This window comes from Nelumbo nucifera, chromosome 5, assembly GCF_055504915.1.
Source record: "Nelumbo nucifera cultivar China Antique chromosome 5, China Antique-T2T, whole genome shotgun sequence".
NCBI classification, from domain to species: Eukaryota; Viridiplantae; Streptophyta; class Magnoliopsida; order Proteales; family Nelumbonaceae; genus Nelumbo; species Nelumbo nucifera.
Window position 1 is genome coordinate 41582476 of NC_142653.1, and position 20539 is coordinate 41603014.

Sequence of the window (20539 nt, forward strand, 5' to 3'; positions counted from 1 at the left end):
ATGTTATCATGGCAGCCTCTTTTGTGGTTACCTCACCTTGATCATCATCCTTGATACGAAAAAACAATGAAGATAAATGGAGAAAATAATATTTCTTAATGTTGAATTCAATAGAATTCAATAGGTTGAATTCTAGCTCCGGTTTTGGTCCTAGGGAAGTTGTTGCACTTGCATAGGTACCTGGGGCTGCAATAAGCCTAGAGTGGTGATATGCTGCTCCTAAGATTGCATGTGCAAATCCATGTTGCGGATATATTGCATCAGTTCCTGAAAATACTAGTTGTCCACCCCCACAAGAACATGAGGGTTATAAATGTCTCACATGCCAATCATAATTGCTGATGAGGTCATAAAGTGTGAGGCATGCCCATACAAGGGGTTGTGTGGCTTTTGTTCATGCCACATCTACTTCAGCTAAAGTGTGAGCTGCATGCCAATACAAGGGGTCCTGGCACAGGGCTAAAACCAAGAATCGTGGCCTTAGATTTATTTGTTGTGGCCCCACCAATATAGACAGACACTTCATCTAATGTGACAGATGTTCTCCCTGTAATCTTTCTCTTCTCCTACTTTATTATTCAGTTCTACTCTCTTATCTCTTCTCTTATGTACATGTCATCCAACTAATGTTATTAGCATTTGAACTTTTAATCAGATACTAGCAGCCTATTGTTTGTCATAAAATCAAACAAATCAGATCATACGTATACGTACACCTCATTAGTATCATGGAGCCTCTATATATTATTTCATAACCTCTGAGGCTCCCAGCTAAAAGGGAGAAGATAGCTCTCACTTTTAACTATTTTCTGTTCCAATATATAGTGAATATGGCTCTAACCAGGGGCAGTAATCACTTTGAACCCTCAAATGAAGAGAACTATATGTTGGTGGCCATACAATTGGCAACTGCTGTAGTGTTTCCTATGGCTCTGAAAGTGGCTACGGAGCTAGACGTGTTTGAGATCATATCTAGAGCTGGCCCTGATGCCTACCTCTCGGCTTCAGAGATCTTCTTCCACCTGCGCACTGAAAACCCAGATGCAGCTACCATGCTCGATCGTGTCTTGTCTCTACTGACGAGCTACTCTGTTCTTAAATGCTCTCTCGTCAAACGGGACAATGACCAAGTTGAAAGGCGTTATGGCTTGGCTCCTGTGTGTAAGTTTCTCACTCGCAATCCGAATGGAATTTCTCTTGTACCTCTGCTGCTAATAAATCATGACAAGCTGATCATGGATTTCTGGTATGAGCTTACTCTGTAAATTTCTCACAGCGCTCAGCGCTCTTGTACATTTATCGTTTCAAACATTCATCACTTGGTTTCATAATGAAGGGTGCGCCCCATTTTATGATAAATGTGATGTGCCGAAATCACTTCCCTTCTATCTTCTCAGTTTGGATATGCAGCTAATTAGAAACAATTAAAGCTGCAGAAATTAATATGGCGTTCAAATTCTAATGAACTTATTTTAATCTCTCTATGAAGTAATGTTCTTTTTTTTTTTTCATTGTAACGTATGAAAAATTAGATTCTTTCACCTTGACTTGAACTCTTTCCAACCTGGTGACTAACAATCATTTCACATGTTTCATGTAAGAAATGGAGTTGAGCTTTCCCACATTTTTTGTTGAATTTGTGTGTTTTACTTTGTTGATCTGAACTAAAACGAAAGTTATCAATATCACTACTTGTAGGTGCCACCTGAAAGATGCTATTTTGGAAAGTGGAATTCCTTTTAGTAAGGCCCGTGGAATGACCTTCTTTGAGTACTGTGAGACAGATTCCAGGTATAACAAGTTATTTAACAAGGCAATGTCAGTTCATAGCATAATAGTCATGGACCAGATTCTTGACACATACAATGGATTTGAGAGTCTCAAAGAGGTGGTTGATGTGGGGGGTGGGACTGGAACCACCCTAGAAATGATTACATCCAAGTATCCTCAGATCAAAGGTATCAATTTTGATTTGCCTCATGTCATAGCAGAAGCTCCATCCTATGCTGGTAAGAGCTTTCTTTGTCTTGATTTAATTATTATTATATTAGAAAAAATAAATATAACTTCTGTTTATAGATTTCTAATAGAATAATTATAACTATGCGGCAGGTGTGGAACATGTTGGAGGGGATATGTTTGAATGTGTCCCAAGAGGAGAAGCCATTTTTATGAAGGTAAATTAGCTCTTTTGTTTATTTATTAACTAAATTGTAGGGTTATTCATCATATTAGGCAGATTAGCCATATTTAATCACTTATCAAAAGAAATAATAATAATAATCCATGATCTCTAGAAGACCATTACTTCATTATGAATTTCTTTGTAGGCTCAAGTCATTAAAGCAAATAAAATTTTGAAATCAACTAAAAAATCATCAATTAGTACTGCATCATTTTCTTATCCCATATGATTTAGTCATGCTAGCTCTTTTCTCCGGAGGAAAAGAGAGGACGTATAAGGAGTTTGAGGCCTTGGCAATAAGCTCTGGTTTTGCTAAATGTGAAATTGTTTGTTGTGCTTACCACACTTAGTTTATGGAGTTCCACAAATGATCACATATTTTTACCTTTGAAAGATATTGTGGTTTTTAAATTTTCACCATTATAAGAAAGTAGTCTGTTTGATCTTATGGTGTGCATATTCTGTCATGTCTAAACTTCATTTTGTTCATTGAGTCATATTTACAAATACTTTTCTAATTTGTGGGGTGTTAAGAGTATACAAGTAGAATCTTTCCCAAAACACATGCCTCGCCCTGATAGAACCTTTTTTCTGAAGTCCAAACTATATGGACAGACTCTGCCATTCCTAGCGCAAGCCCAATGATTGCAGAATCCAAATCAGCTGTAATCTCTTGGGACGCCCCACTAGTGAGTAGAGGTGTAAATCGGATTGTGCCACTAGCGGCCTGGTACAGCAAAATGGCACATGGGTTGTTATGGGTTTTGTTCAAGAAGGAATTTGGGTAAGTTTTCTTCTTTCTATTCGTGTCGTTAATATTGTTCTTATCATCCAGAAATCCATGCTTTTACGGCTGTGAAACAGAGTGTAATTTTGGGTTTTGTTTGAAAATGAATTTGGTAAAGTTTTTCTTGTATCCTTTCTATATTCGCGTGTAAAGAAGATTGAATCAAAGAGGTTGTTGTCTGGTCTGCAAAGTTGGCTTTGAATCTAAGGGATTGTAGACTTCTGGTCACGATTGGGGTGCTTGGTGAGGCCACACTACCATTGGCCGCCATTAATTCTTCCGTGGAACCTGAGGCTGCCACTCCTTGGAAGAGGATAAGATGAACCCATATTTACCTAAAGTCGATTTTACCCAGCTCAAAAACTAATGAAGCCACTATGATCAACAACATCTACAGATCTCCCAAGCTATTATTGTAATGCTCACAACGAAATACTTATGACCTAAAGTCTCAAACCCAATATACATACTACGAATTTCAGAATATGCTTCATTTACATGCCACTTTAAGCATGAACTGTAGAGTGGATTGGATGCCAATATATAGTTTGAACTTAACAAAGAACTTAGCTGTAGAGTGCATTGGGCTTGGGTTGATCAGTTCCCCCAAAGACCCAATAAGACCAAAAGGGCCAAAAAATGTTGTGACACTTGAACGGGATAAACGTTTGGTCAATGGGTCATGGCCTCATGGGTCGATCTGTCCCCATCCTCTCCTAGGAACCCTGCCCTTTCATCCCGAGCAATAACATCAAAACCCAACCACATGAACTTCTTCAACTGTCCACAAATGTAAAGCCCTCTAGTGACAATAGTGTACTCAAAGTAAAAGAAGCAACACATAAAGCACAAGGTCATGGCCTCATTGCTCTTGTTCCTAAAGCATGTCTATGATGACAATGTTCATATTTCCTGCTATCTCCCGAGTCCCCATAATTAGGGGTGTCAATGGACCAGTTTTGGATTGGACCCATTCAAACCAAATTCAATTTGTGTGGATTGGACAGACCAATAAGATATATGAATTAGACCAGTCCAAAGTATTTATTGGATTGGGTTGGACATGGTCCATCCATATTGAATTTATATTAGATTGGGTTGGATTGAGTCAATATCTGATCCATTGGTAAAAGATAAGAATATAGGTGTCAATGGACCAAATTTGGATAATTAAAACAAATTTGAACAGGTTACTAGACGGCCCAGTCCAGTCCAAAATGATCCAAATTTGATCCATTGACACCTACTGATTCATTTATAATGGACTCACATTGGACTGGATCAGATTGGACCAAATTCAGTCCAATTGACACTCTTACCCACGATGAAACACCAACATGCTAGTGACGGAAATCAATTGAAAACATCACCTGAAAATGTGCTTCTCTCATGATGACCACGTGGATAAGCTTAGGTTCCAATCTCCGGATGAAATAAAAAGCTTGTCTTTTTGGGAAGACCTATCACCTATCCTTGGTCTTTTCTTTGAAAATAGACCAAACAAACAATATTTGAGAGGAAAGGACAAATTAATTATCATTAAGCTGGTGCAAGTGGACCATTTGGAGTCACTGGCATCACAATGGTTTTTTTTTTTTTTTTTTCGAAAAAGTATGGACAGGCCTAATGCAGATTTCTGATTTTAATGCATAGTTATAAACATTCAAAATGGCAATAACCCACACTCTATGCACCCATGCTCACCCGTGAATAGGCATCAATCTCAAGTTGGCACCAACCCCAACAGTGCTTTGGTCCTACAAATTCTGACCCTGTATTGAACCGTCATTCTTCCTTTTTTTTTCCATGTTTTGAATACAAAGATGAATTGACAGTCTGATAGGTTTGGTGTTTTCTTTTGAAGTTTCCAATATTATTTTACCTAAAACTAATACAAAAATAATAATAAATTAAACCAATAAAATTAATAGTTTTTTCAAAATAATAATAATAAATTAGCATTAAGACAAAAAAGAAAAGAAATTTATCTAGAGAATAGGAAATTGACCATTCTCACAAAAGCATAATTTATATTGTGATTGGATAAACTAGACATAACCCAATAAATAATACTTGAATTGAACATAGATGGCTACCAGTTAATTGGAAATGTCATAGAATTCCATCCTCAAATTTTCTTATAAAAAAAACCCATGTAGTGCACGGGTCCCGTTGTTAATACATAAGGTTAAGAGAAACAAAAGCACTACCCCATTCAAAGAATGAGAAGTTGTTGGCAGTCTTCTCTAAGAAGCTTTGCAATGTCATTTGGAATTGGATGCATCGAGGTATAGGTGAAAAAGTTCCATTGATCAAAGGGATTCCCATTGACCAATTTTCCCACTCTCAAAATCCAAAAAAAGAACGTCCCTGTTAGACAGTTTTGTATGCCCTTAGCTTCAATCATTTTGATGTACTTTTGTTATTTAGTGGAAATAAATAAAGTGCATGTTTGATTCATGTTGTTTGGTTTAATTCTGTGTAAAACCCTAAAACTGGACATTTGTAGAGACTCATGTTAGTTTTAAATGTTCACAGCCGTTGGATAAGTCTGGGGAGATTTATCCTGCCAAGGCTGATACTGGTGTGCCACCAAGTGTTGGGATGGCCTGTCTCAGCCATCAGGGTAAGACCCGAGGCACATACAGCATGGGATTACTTGAATCCTTGAACCGGACCAGATTTCCAGTCTTGCCCTGGACCTTGGAGATAGATGGGCAAAACTGGAAAGTTACACCTGACCCCTAGACTCGATTGTGACACTTCACTAGGTGCTGGATTAGGCTGCCTTTGATATGCCAATCAGTGAGATCCTGAGTGGGGATCAAAACCTGGGTATGTTGGGGCAGTTTGAGAATTCATCTGAGTGGGTGGTCATAGTGACAGAATCAGCCACTTTGTCGGACAAAGGGTAATGATCGGGAATGCACTCTATCTGATGGAAACCAAACTGCCGGCAGTTGATTTCAATCGTTGGAATTTTGTTTTTGCAAAATTAATATATTTACATATATATGTACGGTTTCAAAATGTTTGCAAATGGTTTTAATTCCCGGGATCCATGTGAGAGGAGAGTGCGGCACTGTTCCTTGCAGCCGAGGGAGAGGTCCTCTCTTGTCGGGCAGTGCTTGATCATTAAGGGCTGAGAGGTTAAGTGTAAGACCATTTAGGACAATACATGATGGGCTAATCTTGCACCTGCCCACAGTCCCTGGGTTTTTATAAGATGGCTTGGCCCAGGGACCACTTAATGTAAGTGTTGGGCCCATAGGGTTCATACGATGGACTCAAGGGGTTCATTGAGATTTTCAGTGAATTTGGCTGGGCCTTGTATTAAAGGCTGGGCCGAACCCATGTGGCTGGTGTGTAGATCAATGCTTGGGTCCCACGCCATACAAAGAAGCCCAACTGGGCAGCAGATTGGAAACTAATTAAACACTGAATACTTAATGGGCCTAAAGCCCATTTCGAAGTGGGCTGATATGATCACCCATCAATGGGGCGAATTTGAGATTGAAGTTGGCAAAAAGGATTGGGCTCTTAGCCTTATCCACTCTTAGAGACCAAATTCAAATCAGATTTGAATCTGGTAACCTCCTGATAAGATCAGGAGTAAGCTAACTCTATCTGGGAAAAGGATTAAGAGTATCCCCTATCCAAATACTGATTTGGATTGGGATAACTCCTAATTAGGAGATTTCTTAATCAAGAAGAAAGGAGGAGATTTCGAATGTACCAAAAGAGAGAGAAATCAGATTTCGATCCAAGGGGTTTTGGTAAGCAAGAAGGGTTCCTGCGATTTGAGATTAGATCTCATACTCTCCAGAAAAGAAAACAGTTCAGCCTTTTCGTTTCTGGAGATCTCCTCCTGCCGCCGCCATCTGCATTGTTGCAAGATTTGATCTTTGCAGAAAAGAAAGTCAAGAAACCAGTTCTTGACATCAGTCTTGCAAGAAAGACTGAAAGAATTCAGTGTTTAGTACATCCAGGGGATTCTTGTGAAGGATCCAGTGTGTAGGACGCACCCTGCTGGTTCTGTTCCATCCACAGCTGTGTCATCTTCAGCGGGGACAGATCTTGGAGCATTCTTTGGGCGTGAACACCAACTTTGGGAGATACTGCTTCTCCGGATCAGGTATAATCCTCCCATTTATCTTTTGGTACAGATCTGGTTTGATTAGGGTTCAAGTAGATCCTTGAATATTGTATTCTAAATTCAGGGAATATGATTCCCAGTTGGGAGAAGGTAGGAAATTTTTGAAATTCGCCCCACCCATTCCGCAACCTTTATGGCGTCCATTAGATGGATCCTACCATTCTTTCAGTGGTATCAGAGCCACAGGTTCGAATCTTGAACCAAAAGAAAATCAGATCTGACCCTGCGCAGATGGATAGAAGGTGTTCTTTCAAGATTTGCGCAGATTGTCTTCTTTTTTTTCAAGAAACTGTTTCTTGTTAAGGGCGATTGATCTGAAATTAATTTCTATTAAATCCAAAATTTATTTGGAATTGTTCTTTATTTATTTTGATTTAATGGACTGTTCAAACCTGGAGATCGCAGTGCAGTTTTAGCGCAGATGGTCTGCGCACCCTTTTTCTTTTCTATTTATTTATTTCATTCAATTCGGTCTGTAAATAATTTTTTTTATTTTATTTTTAGACTGAATGTATAGGATTTGATCAAGAATGTAATTAATAGAAATAGGATTTCTGTTATTTTTCTTGATTAAAGAAGATGGAAGAAGATGGCGGCGCTGGAGATTTGCAGATGGAGAAATCGTTTTCTGCGATTTGCAGTTTATGAAACTGCAACCCTTGTGATTAACCTCTGTTTTGCAGGTGGTGCGAACAGTCCATAATTGTTTTGTGTTTGCTAGAAATCAAAACTATTAATTTCAGATCATTCAATAATTAATTCTTGAAATTGAAAATCAGTTTTGGACCATTTCGGACTAGATTGGACCAAAACTGTTTGGACCGAATCTGGGTTTCGAAAGGGGCGGTTCTCAGTCCAATTGTCTCACACTTTCGTTCCAAATCTGATGTTCAATTACAGGGATTAATTCGGCCCACCTGTAAAGCCCAGTTTTAAAGGGTTAAAACTGCAAAAGCCCATTATTGTGAGATAAGCTGTATGGGCCGAACTGCTATCTGCGATTCAGCCCATACACCTAGTGGACATTAATCGTTAATGACTTGGTTTTTAAATGGGCCGTTGAATGGGCTTTACAGCAATTAATTGATTGGATCAATTCCTCCTTTACATGTGATGTTTGGATGTTTGATGTGCTGCGACCATGGGCCATAAGTACTTGGCCCGTGATGACTTGTTAGTGGCTCTTGCGCACACCATGGCTGAATGCACATCATTGCCATGGTGTCCCTGAAGGTCATTGGATGACCCCCTCTTTGCCTGGTGGGCCCCACAACCCTGAAAAGGGATGCGTACGGAACCCCTAGCCGATTAAGGCCCACCAGAAATCTGACTTTATGAAAGTCAGTGGGAGCCACTTTGGTTTGACCTAAATTAGAACTAGGCCGTGATTTTGTTCCCTCCAGCAAATATGAATGCAAGTGATAGGGAGATCCATATGATGGACTCTCTAAAGGCCTTCCGTCATTAGCACAATGATGGGTCCATCAGTAATGAGGAAACGCACCATAAAATTGGGCTATCCATTTGCTGTTGGATCTGTTAGAGTGTTTCATAAGATGATAGGGGCGTCATAGACCGATGTGGGAGGGGCTTCACCAGAAAATGGGAACTCTCTCACGGTACCTTGGCGTAACCTGAATATGATGGGTGTGCACTCACTGACAGAAGGGTTTACCTGAAAACGGCTCTGAACCTTGTCTGACAGAGGCCAAAGGGAAACTCATTTGATGAGTGGATATGATCCGTCACAGAAAGGTGGTGGGGTTATGCAGCTGAAACAGTTGGCTTCACGCACCCCATGTGATTTCCCACATTTCCAGAGACATTTCGTCATCTCCGTCACTGAGATAGGAGGGAAATCTCAGAGATGAACAAAATGGAAATGGAACATAGATTAAAAGCCATATCTATGTAGGTAAACATGAATCAAACTAAGGTTGTGGACTAATGATTTTGCTGTTTTATCAGAAAATGGCAAACGGTCAATTTGCAAAGCTTCTAGACGATAACAAGCTTAAGGGCCCAAACTATGCCGACTGGTACAGAAATCTTATGCTGGTCCTAACTTCTGAAAAGTTAGATAAGGTAGTGAAAAATCCTGCCCCGGAACGTCCGGGTGATAGGGCTTCTGAGGCCCGTAGGAGGGACTACCAAGATTGGGAGGATAAGAACTCCCTAGCCCGCTGCTTTGTCATTGCCTCATTAGACAACTCAATACAGAGGCAGTTCGATCAGATCGAACTTGCCAAGGACATATTGGACAGTCTAAGGACAATGTATGAGGAGCAGAACCGTTCTACTCGACAGAAGGTCCTGAAATTGTTCATGACCGCGCAGATGACCAAAGGGCAGAAAGTTCATGACCATTGTCTTCGGATGATGGGATACATCAACGAACTTGAAGCTCTTGGATCCGGGCTAGATCTTGGCACGCAAGTGGATGCCATCCTAAATTCTTTGCCCTCTTCCTTCAATGCGTTCACCATGAACTACAATATGAATAAGCTGAATGTCAGCGTCCAGGAACTCAGCAATATGTTGTAGAGGGCCGAGGATTTACTCAAGAAGGATGAGCCTGTGGTTATGCTTGCTGAAGCTAACAAATCGGGCAAGAGAAAGAGAAAGGCAAAGAAGCCCCAGAAGAAGACTACCAAACCCAAGAAGCAGAAGAAGAACAAGGCATCTGATGTCTGTCACTTCTGCAAGCAGACCGGCCACTGGAAGAGGAACTGTCCTACCTACCTGGAATCTAAGAAAGGTAATATCGAAACTTGTGTCATAGAAACTAATATGTTAGTTACTTCTGTGTCCTGGTGTGTCGACTCCGGGGCTTCAACTCATGCGTGTAACTCACTGCAGGGGTTCAAAGTTAGCAGAAGGCTGAGTGAAGGTGAAGTGACACTGTTCTTGGGAACAACTGCAAGTGTTGCAGCTGCGGCAATAGAAACCGTAGAATTAGTTTTTAAAGAAGGAGTCCTTGTACTTAAAGATTGTCTTTATGTACAGAACTTGAGAAGGAATTTAATTTCTGTTTCAAAATTGTGTGCTGATGGATATACTGTTTACTTTAGTAATATGATTACTGTTAAACGGAATAATAAATTCATCGCATGCGGGGAGCTAGAGAACGGTCTCTATGTTCTGCATCCTTCTTTGGAAACTAACTTAACCGAAACTACGTCGGTCGAAAATCCCAAGAAAAGGACTCGTGATACAGTAAATCTCACGTGCCTCTGGCATTACCGACTTGGCCACATCGGTGTCGACCGAATCACAAGACTGGTAAAGGATGGTCCTTTGGATTTTCTAACCGTAGAAAATCTTCCCACTTGTGAACCTTGCCTCCAAGGTAAGATGACTAAGCGGCCATTTGACGGTAAGCCTGAAAGATGTGCAGGCACACTTGACCTAATACATACTGATGTATGTGGTCCCCTGAGTGTTAGGACACGGAATCAACACGTGTACTTCATCACCTTTACAGATGATTTTTCACGATATGGTTACGTGTACCTAATGAGACATAAGTCTGAATCATTTGAAAAGTTCAAAGAGTTCAGACAGGAAGTCGAGAAACAGTTAGGGAGAGAAATTAAGGCCCTTCGATCAGATCGAGGTGATGAAGTACACATCTAGTTATGATCTCGAACACATCTAGTTCTGTAGTGACTTTCAAGGCCCTAGGAAGCACTGTAGCACTTGCAAATTGCATGGCCACCAACATACAATTTTCTTCTTCTTTCCCTTGATTTGGGGTTTCCAAGTGATTACTGATGATTAAAGATGTTCAAGTCATGGCTGAGCAGGTCCTATGAGACACGTGGCCGCCCAGCTATCGCCCTGCCATGTCATCCTACATAGGCAACGTCGGCCTAGCTCGACCGAGCTATACTATTTCTGTGGCCCCCCGTCTTATCCTTCCAGCCACGTCAACTACACATCATGCGGATGAGCACTATTATAGATAAGGAGGAGTAAGGTACTCCATGCTCGAGGAGCTATACTATTATTGTGACTCCGCTAGGGAATGAGACTCTATCTCGAGTACCTCGGCAGCTAACCTCACCCCGACAACCCCGAAAGCCCAATCCGGCTAGTATACGGATCTTCGACTATAAAAAGGCACTCCATGCTCGAGGTAAGGGATCCTACTTTTGAGACCAATACTGTTATGTATCTCAAACCACCATCCTCATAGCTCGGCCCGACCACCCACCACCTCTTATTGACTTGAGTGTCGGAGTACTTACCCAGGGATAACTCCTCGGGCCTCTGACTTCTTTCTTGATCACAGGTCTTGAAGCACGACCTCATCCTTGTAGCTCAGCCTCGCCCTATCAGCAAGGACTATCTGGTTGCTCTCCTCAGTTTGTGCACCACCTCGGATTGAGCAGCATCAGATTGGCGTCGTCTGTGGGAAAGTACAAAAAAGCCACCCTGAAAATCTTTTCTTACCGCGCAATCAAGCAAGCCCTCAAGATGCCCAAGAACCAGTCCGAGCATTCAATTGGCCGATCCCCATCTCGGGAGTCTCGCCACCATCGTTCTCCACATCAAGAAATTCCACAGCCCCCAACCGCGATTGATCCTGAACAATTCCAAGTAATGCAAGAAAAAATTGACAAGATGTTCGAAATGATGGAGAACCTAGGACCCGTAGCACTGCCTAAAAAGACGTGCATGAAGGATGGTCCTCATCTCGAGGACCCCAAAGCGCACCAAGCAGACAAGGGCATAGCGCGGTCCAACCAAGAAAAGCAGGATACAACAAGAAGGTCAGCCCCCTTCGTCCGCTCTCGTAGCAGGACACACCAAACCATGTGGATCCCGACCAAAGAGAGAATCGAAAGACTGACGCCACTTCACGTGATCTCCGTTGCCGAGTCCAGCTCCGTGAAGGACTGCGTAGTGCGCCCCATGAGGGAAAGGGCAACACACATTGCGGCTTCGGACCAAAGGGATGACATGATTCGAGAACTCTGCCAGTGCTTAGAGGAGTTAGAGTGCAGCTAGAGAAGCACAACGCCAGCTGAAGATCGGTCGGTGCCACCACTTGTGCCCATGGCCAAGGAGTCACCCTTCACCAAGGAAATTGTGGATGAGGTACCTCCCACAGGATGTTGGGCACCCCCACTTGACAAGTGCGATGGAAACACTAATCCCGCCTACCATATCAAAGAATTTAAGGCTCATTTAATGTTGCACGGATCCACCGAGGGCTTGATGTGCAAAACTTTAGTGGCCACTCTCGCAGGTCCAGCACTAACTTGGTGTTCCTCCTTGCCCCCACACTCAATAGTGTCGTGGGAGCAACTAGAGACCCAGTTTCACGCTCAGTTCACAACGAGTCTAAAGCATTGGAAGACCTCAGCCAACCTCTTATAGGTGCGATAAAGGAAAAATGAGTCCCCCACGGACTATCTGGCCAGATTCAATAAGGAAGCGCTACAGGTTAGGAACCTGAACCAGTCCGTGGCTGTCACCTCTATCTAGCATGGCCTCCGCCCATCCCCATTCAACTTTTCCATCTCCAAATACCCTACACAAACCCTGGCTGCGCTGGTGAGCCACGCACGGAAGTATATCAATGCAGAGGAAGCACAGACACAACTACGGGCTAAGGAAGAGAGGCCCAACAAGAGGAGGAGATTATAAGAGGCAAGACCGCCGACCCAACCACAAACCACAAACACCCCCGCCAACCTATCGGAACTTCACACCGCTCAATATGCTACGGTCTAAAGTCTTGAGGCAAATTCATGACCTTAACTACGTTCGTTGCTCCGAGAAGATGAAAACGCAAACCAACAAGAGGAATCGCGACAAATACTACGAGTTCTAGAAGATTGGACAAAAGAAAAGAAACTGAAACACACATTGGCCCGGTATTTCCTTATCCAGGGTGAACTCTATCACAGGTTACATACTCTCCCCTACCTGAAATGCCTCTCCCTATCCGAGGCAGACTACATCCTCAGGGAGATCCACGAAGGCATTTGCGGAGACCATTCTGGTGCACGCACGCTGGCACACAAGGCACTCCGGCAAGGTTATTTCTATCGGACGATGAAACAGGATGCAACCCAATTGGTTTGGAGATGCGATAGTTGCCCTGAAGCCAATCACCAGCCCAGGGTCGTTTGCGCAATGGGGGACGAACATCCTCGGCCCCTTTCCCACTGCGATTGCTCAGAAGAAGTTACTCCTGGTGGTAGTGGATTACTTCACCAAATGGGTAGAAGCCGAAGCTCTAGCACGCATTACTGTGCATAATGCCTGTAACTTTTTCTGGCAAAGTATTGTTTGCCGATTCAATATTCCACTTATCCTCATTTTAGATAACAATATACAGTTCACCGACCGAAAGTTTGAAGCCCTCTGCTTTGACCTAAAGATCGACCATCGGACCATGACTATACACTGACCCCAGAACAATGAGCAGACCGAGTTGACCAACCGAACCTTGTTGCTCGGCCTAAAGACTCGGCTAGACCAAGCCAAGGTCTTATAGAGTCACCAAATTGGGAAGGGTCGTATAGAGTCACCAAGGTCCTGGGCCCAGGCACCTACAGGCTCAAAGACCTGGATGGCGGACCAATATTGAGGAGTTGGAACTTGAGAAATCTTAGGATGTACTACTAGTAGACTTGCAAGTAATAAAAGTTTCCTTCCTTTTAAGCTACAGCTCTAACCCCAAGGCGCACACACGCCCACCACACACACCGCACATACACATGCTGAGCTGCACCACAAAATGAGTTGACTCCAGCTATCCCCAAACGGCTGAGCCCATTACGCCCAGCTGACTAGCGTATCATCGACTAAGCTACCCGACTCAGCTAACAATGGCTGAGCCTAAATGTGGACGAAGAACGCCCCCGCCCACCAAGGCCTGAGGGCGGTCAAGAAACTCCACACATCCTCCGGCTTAATGACCAAGCTAGCTGGGAAAGTGCTAGCTCTAGAAGGGCACCAAAGGCTTCTAAGACTAGAAACTAAGTGTCCCATGGTTGAGAATTCAGGAAACGAAAGATCTCAGCCAACTACACCTCTGTCAGCACAAGAGCGGGGATGCCGAGGCATAACCCGATGTTAGACAGTTTTGTATGCCCTTTGCTTCCTTCAGAATGATGTACTTTATGAGTTTATTGTAAATGAATAAAAGTGCATATTTGATTCATGTTCCCTTGGTATGTTTCTGTGTAATACCCATAAACTGGACACTTAATGAGACTCATGTTAGTTTAGAATGTTCACAGCCAGTGGGTCAGTCTGGGGAGACCTATCTTGACAAGGCTGACACTATGGTGCCACCAAGTCGGTTGGGGTGGCCTGTCTCAGCTGCCAGGGTGAGACCCTAGGCACATACAGTGTAGGATTAATTGAATCTATGAACTGGACCAGATTTCCAGTATTGCCCTGGACCTTGTGATTGATGGGCAAAACTGGAAAGTTACACCCGACCCCTAGACTCGATTATGATACTGCACTAGGTGTCAGATTGGGCTGTCTTTGATATACCAATCAGTGAGATCCTTAGCGGGGGTCAAAACCTGGGTATGTTGGGACAGTCCGAGAATTCATCTAAGTGGAGAGTGCAACATTGTTCCTTGCAGCCGAGGGAGAGGTCCTCTCTTGTCGGGCACCTTTTAGAGAACCGTGGAGTTACCTTTTAGAGAAGGAACAATTGTACTAAAAGATTGTCTTTACGTACAAAATTTAAGGAGAAATTTGATTTCTATCTCAAAACTATGTGCAGATGGTTATTCTGTCTTTTTTAGTAATATGATTACTATTAAAAGAAATTATAGATTCATCGCATACGGGGAACTGGAGAACGGTCTCTATGTTCTACATCCTTCTCTAGAAACTAACATAACCGAAACTGCGTCAGCTGAAATCCCCAAGAAGAGAGCCTGTGATACAGTTAATCCCACGTGTCTGTGGCATTACCGACTTGGCCACATCGATGTTGACCGAATCACAAGGTTGGTAAAGGATGGTCCTTTGGATTTTCTAACTGTAGAAGATCTTCCCACCTGTGAGCCTTGCCTATAAGGCAAGATGACGAAACGGCCATTTAACGGTAAGCCTGAACGATGTACAGGCACACTTGACCTAATACATACTGATGTATGTGGTCCCCTGAGTGTTAGGACACGAAATCAACATGTGTATTTCATCACCTTCACAGATGATTTTTCACAATATGGTTACGTGTACCTAATGAGACACAAGTCTGAATCTTCTGAAAAGTTCAAAGAGTTTAGACAAAAGGTCGACAAACAGTTAGGGAGAGAAATTAAAGCCCTTCGATCAGATCGAGGTGGCGAGTATCTCTCTGACGAATTCAGGGTCTACTTAAAGGACAATGGGATAGTATCACAGTTAGCTCCTCCTACTACCCCACAATTTAACGGTGTTTCAGAGATGAGGAATAGGACCTTATTGGATATGGTACAGTCGCTTCTCATACACTCAAAGTTACCCACATCCTTTTGGGGTCACGCATTAGAGGCTGCGATTTACGTGCTGAATCGGGTTCCAACCAAATCGGTTTCGAATACTCCATATGAACTTTGGACCGGAAAGAAACCAAGTGTTAGACACTTAAATATTTGGGGTTGTTCAGCACACGTTAAAAGAACGAGTGCAGACAAGTTGGAATCCAAGACCAGCTATTGCCTATTAGTAGGCTACCCAAAAGGCTCTGTACGTTACCTATTCTATGACCCAAGTGAGTAGAAAATGTTCTGCAGTCGAAATGCACAATTCTTGGAAACCGATTACATCCTGGACACCCATCGTCAGGAAGTTGTTCTTGATGAGGAAAGCTCAGGAGCAGTGGAAGATGTCCTACAAGTTCTAGGTAGTGACCAACCTAGAAGATCCACTCGGGTATCCAGCCCACCAGTCTGTTGTGGTTATGACCAGGATAGTTACCTGGTGGAAACCTTGACTAGTGAGGAGGATCCCGTGACTTATGCGGAAGCTATGTTGAACATAGATTCCCAGAAGTGGGTAGAGGCCATGAGAGCAGAGATGGACTCAATGGAAACCAATGGAGTCTGGACTCTAGTAGATCCACCATCCAGGGTAAAAGCAATCGGTTGTAAATGGATTTACAAGAGGAAGAAGGGCCCCGATGGTTGGGTTGAGACCTTCAAAGCTCGTCTGGTGGCGAAAGGGTACACTCAAAAAGAGGGCATCGATTATGAGGAAACCTTTTTCGCCTGTGGCCATGCTTAAATCCATTAGGATCCTGCTAGCTGTAGCAGCATACCATGATTATGAGATTTGATCATTCAATTAAAAGGGGTGAATTCTGATGTGGATTAGCTCATAGGATTGGGCGTAGACCCTATCCACTTAGAGATCCAAGATCTAAATAAGATTTAGATCTGGAAGCCTCCTAATTACATTTGGAGATGGCTAATCTGATCTGCAGATAAGAAAAGGGTTTTCCCTTATCACTTAAAGGGACTTCTAATCCAAATATAATTTGGATCAGGAGCTCCTAATAGGATTAGGAGTTGATCCCTTTAAATCTATAAAAGGAGGAAGGGCGGCAGCCTTTAGACATGCAACCCAAAACACTTGTCTTCAGAGATGAAATCACAAGAAGGGAGAATTCTGCACCCTACGAAATCTCTCTTGCCGTCTCCTTCTTGTCGCCGCCATTATCTCCAGTTCGATCTCCAGTTCTTGGGAGAAATCAAGATCTGATCTTGATATCAATCTTTTGGGAAAAGATTGATTGGAGTTGTACTCACAAGCCATCCGATTGATTTTTGCAAAGGGTCTAGTTCTTTTGAAAAACATTGCTGATTCTGCTCCATCCTGCAGTGTGCCATTTTCAGTGGGAGTAGTCTTTGGATCCTTCCTTGGGCGTGAACACCTCCATTGGGAGATATTATTTCTCCGTATCAGGTAATCCTCCTTCCAACTTCTTTTGGTTCATATCTGATTTGGTTAATGGTTCAAGATTGATCCTTGAAAAATATGTTTTTCAAAAATAGGGAATACGATTCCCAGTTGAAGGGAGAGAAAAATTTTTGAAATTCGCCCCTTATTCCGCAAGATTTGGAAGTCCATGTGTTGGATATCCTATCCCTTCATTTAGCACCTCGGTGAACCCCTCGCTCAACTGGAACCTCAGTCCAGCCTCCAAACTGTGCTCATAAACACATAGTTCACTGAGCTAAGAATCAGTGGCCATCTCCCCAGGAAGTGGACACCTCATTTGGTATTCCGCGGGAATGACATACATTGCTCAGATCCGAGCCATATCCTCGAGCGCCAAGACGCAGGACGTTGTGCCAAATCGATGACCTACCCGTAGAGAAAGCTTTGTTTCCATCTCGGAGGGACCAACCTTAGCCTCCTCAATTTTGGCAGCCACAAAATCTCTCAGCTAAGGCTCGTAGTTTGAGCCGTAAGAAGAGCTGGAACCGGAACTACTGAAGGACCCGGAAGAGGAAGAGGACTAATGAGATGAAAAGTACATATTGGGCAATTCACAAGAGCTAAGGAGTGAAGACCACCAAGCTATCTGGCGTGTTAGTTGTCGAGCTCTCCACTGTCTTCCCTTTTATAACTATCAGGAGCGCAGATCGAGAAGAAATCAATGGTGCAGATGAAGCAACTCTAACAATGCCTCGGAAGACCAATAACGTATGACGGGAAGCCTTGAAAACCGATGTGGCATCCTCCTCAAGCAGCAGTTATGCCTATTAATTGCACCGGTTCAACTACACTACCGGTCCAACCTTTGACGCGGAGAGCCACAGTACCGGTCCAACCTTCGACGTAAACCCTCGGCTAGGGCACTCAAGTCCTCGAATAGGTTGCTTAAGGCTACAAGGCCACGCAGTAGTCTAGCCGAGGACTCCCCTTCTCAACAGCAGAACTGAGGGAGTGGTTTGGGAACCGAAACTTCGGCGGAACCCGTCTTCGCAGCACAGAAACCCGTCTTCGCAGCGTGGCACCCCATGGCCGAACATCAGAACCTCAATTCCAGAGCTCGGCCTCCAACCATCAGCAAAAGGCCTTTCCTCGGCATACGGTCGAGCTAAGCCTCGATTTCGGAAGGTCGGCATATCAAAGCCGAGCATGACACAAACCCCAAATCCGAAATACGGATCCAACTCCAAATCTCGATGCACCATGGCCGAGCATCACCACTGCACCAAAGCTTGACTTCCACTTGGAACCAGAGTCATTCCTCGGCCCCAACAGGACAGACTCGGAAGCTCTGTTTGACACTTTGGCCCTTCGCCAAGCTACACAACCGCACAACATTTCGGGGAGTGGTCCGAATTCTGAAGTCAGAGCTTTTAGAGTTCTGCAGCCAACAATGGGAAGATTCCTCGACCATTCTCCATATTGCCTGGTTCTCAAGATTGCGACAGTCATCGGGGAACACCAAAAGGGCCAGATGCCCATCCAGACATCAACTTGAAGTTCTTCAGCTGGAGAACGAATTGGACTACTTCATTCCTCGACTTCAGAACTGGGGGAGTGGTGTTCGGGTCATGGTTGAGCTGGTCCTGTGAGACACGTGGCTGCCTAGCTATCGCCCTGCCATGTCATCAAGGCTTTGGCACGTCGGCCTAGCTATACTATTATTGTGGCCCCCGTTTTATCCTTCCAGCCATGTCAACTACACGTCATGGGGATGAGTACAATTACAGATAAGGAGGAGTAAGGAAAGATGATTCCACAAGGAAATGGGACTCTATCTCAAGTACCTCTGACCAGGATACATATCTTTGGCTAATAAAAAGGCACTCCATGCTCAAGGGACCAACGTATCTTTGGCACAAAAATAAGGTGTTGGGCTCCGACACCTTGGGCTAATACGATAGAGGGCCCATACATTGGGTCCCACTAAAACCTTCCGTCCCATTGAGCCCAACATGAATTCAAAAAGATAAATAATAAACAAAAAGAGGGGGGAAGAAATTCTGATTGGATCTTGACCGACCACATTACCCATGAGGTGTTATTACACCTATCTAACAAGTGGCTTCTTCATAAATGATTTCCCAATTAGTTGAACATGGCCCCATAATTAAGGGAGATTGATTCAAATGCCATTTCAGTCTAGATGAGCATTTAAATTGAATTATCGGATCTCAATGGCATCCAATTTAATCTAAGTTAAGAAGGAATGTTACAATTAATCAATTGGATTTCCTTTTATGTGTAGAACCAACCATGTGCCAAATGGCACTTCGTTCCATGTACAGTTAGGGATTGAAATTAACTTCAACTAAATGACTTAATTACCTTAATTAGGTCAACAAAATGATCACCGATATGTCAATTTAATGCCCCCATTTCAATTAATATTAAATGGTGATGAATTGAATTGAAACCATTCAAGTCAATTCAAATATTTCAAACCAACTCATTGTCTATTGGTGAGCCTCTATAAATAGGGGATGAATCAGTCCTTTACATTTTGTTTCAAATATCTGTTTTCTGTTGTTCTATTTAATGAAATACTATTCTAGTTTTCTTGATATTTGTAGTGGATACTTCACAATTGGAGTGATGAACATTGCTTGAAGCTTTTGAACAACTGTTGGAAAGCCCTACCAAAATCGGGAAAAGTGATTGTTGTGGAATCAATTCTTCCAATGGCTCCAGAGAATAGTAACGCCTCTAAGGTTGCCTTCCAATATGATTTAGTCATGCTAGCTTTTTGCTTCGGAGGAAAAGAGAGGACGTATAAGGAGTTTGAGGCCTTGGCAATAAGCTCTGGTTTTGCTAAATGTGCAATTGTTTGTTGTGCTTACCACACTTGGCTTATGGAGTTCCACAAATGATCACATTTTTTTACCTTTGAAAGATATTTAACAAGGCAATCAGTCCTTTACATTTTTTTTTATTGTTTTTTATTTTTAATTATTTTGACAAAGATAATAAAATAATAGATAATTTCTATTTAACGGAACAAAAAAGTTTGGATGAAAGGCACATTAACTAGGACATGTGTCACACAGCTATTAGGTGCTCACTCATTGCGCTTACCTAACGTGCCTACTACATCCAGACCCTACTACTACAGCTATTTACCGGTGAAAACAAAGCTACATATTAAACAAATTTTTAAAATAACACGTGCTTTAAGCTTTAATATTTTGAACCAAGTTTATTATAGGCTTTTTCTAATTGATACTATATCGATTACAATTTTGAATAAGAAATAAAATAATTAATTACTCAATGGTAGGGCTTTCCAACAGTTGTTCAAAAGCTTCAAGCAATGTTCATCACTCCAATTGTGAAGTATCCACTACAAATATCAAGAAAACTAGAATAGTATTTCATTAAATAGAACAACAGAAAACAGATATTTGAAACAAGAAAACATAAATGAGTCCCAACTCCCAACACGTTTAGG

At 42.6% G+C, this 20539-nt stretch overlaps 1 protein-coding gene across 1 annotated transcript; it reads left to right on the forward strand.

Annotated features, from left to right (window-relative positions):
* Window positions 1-650: 650 nt before the first annotated feature.
* On the forward strand, window positions 651-19961 carry LOC148791463 (caffeic acid 3-O-methyltransferase-like). Its single transcript, XM_088887055.1, has 4 exons — window positions 651-1246; window positions 1699-2009; window positions 2113-2177; window positions 19665-19961. Exons 1-4 carry the CDS (start codon window positions 831-833, stop codon window positions 19959-19961), a joined length of 1089 nt encoding a protein of 362 aa, XP_088743181.1. The 5' UTR covers window positions 651-830.
* The last annotated feature ends 578 nt before the right edge of the window (window positions 19962-20539 follow it).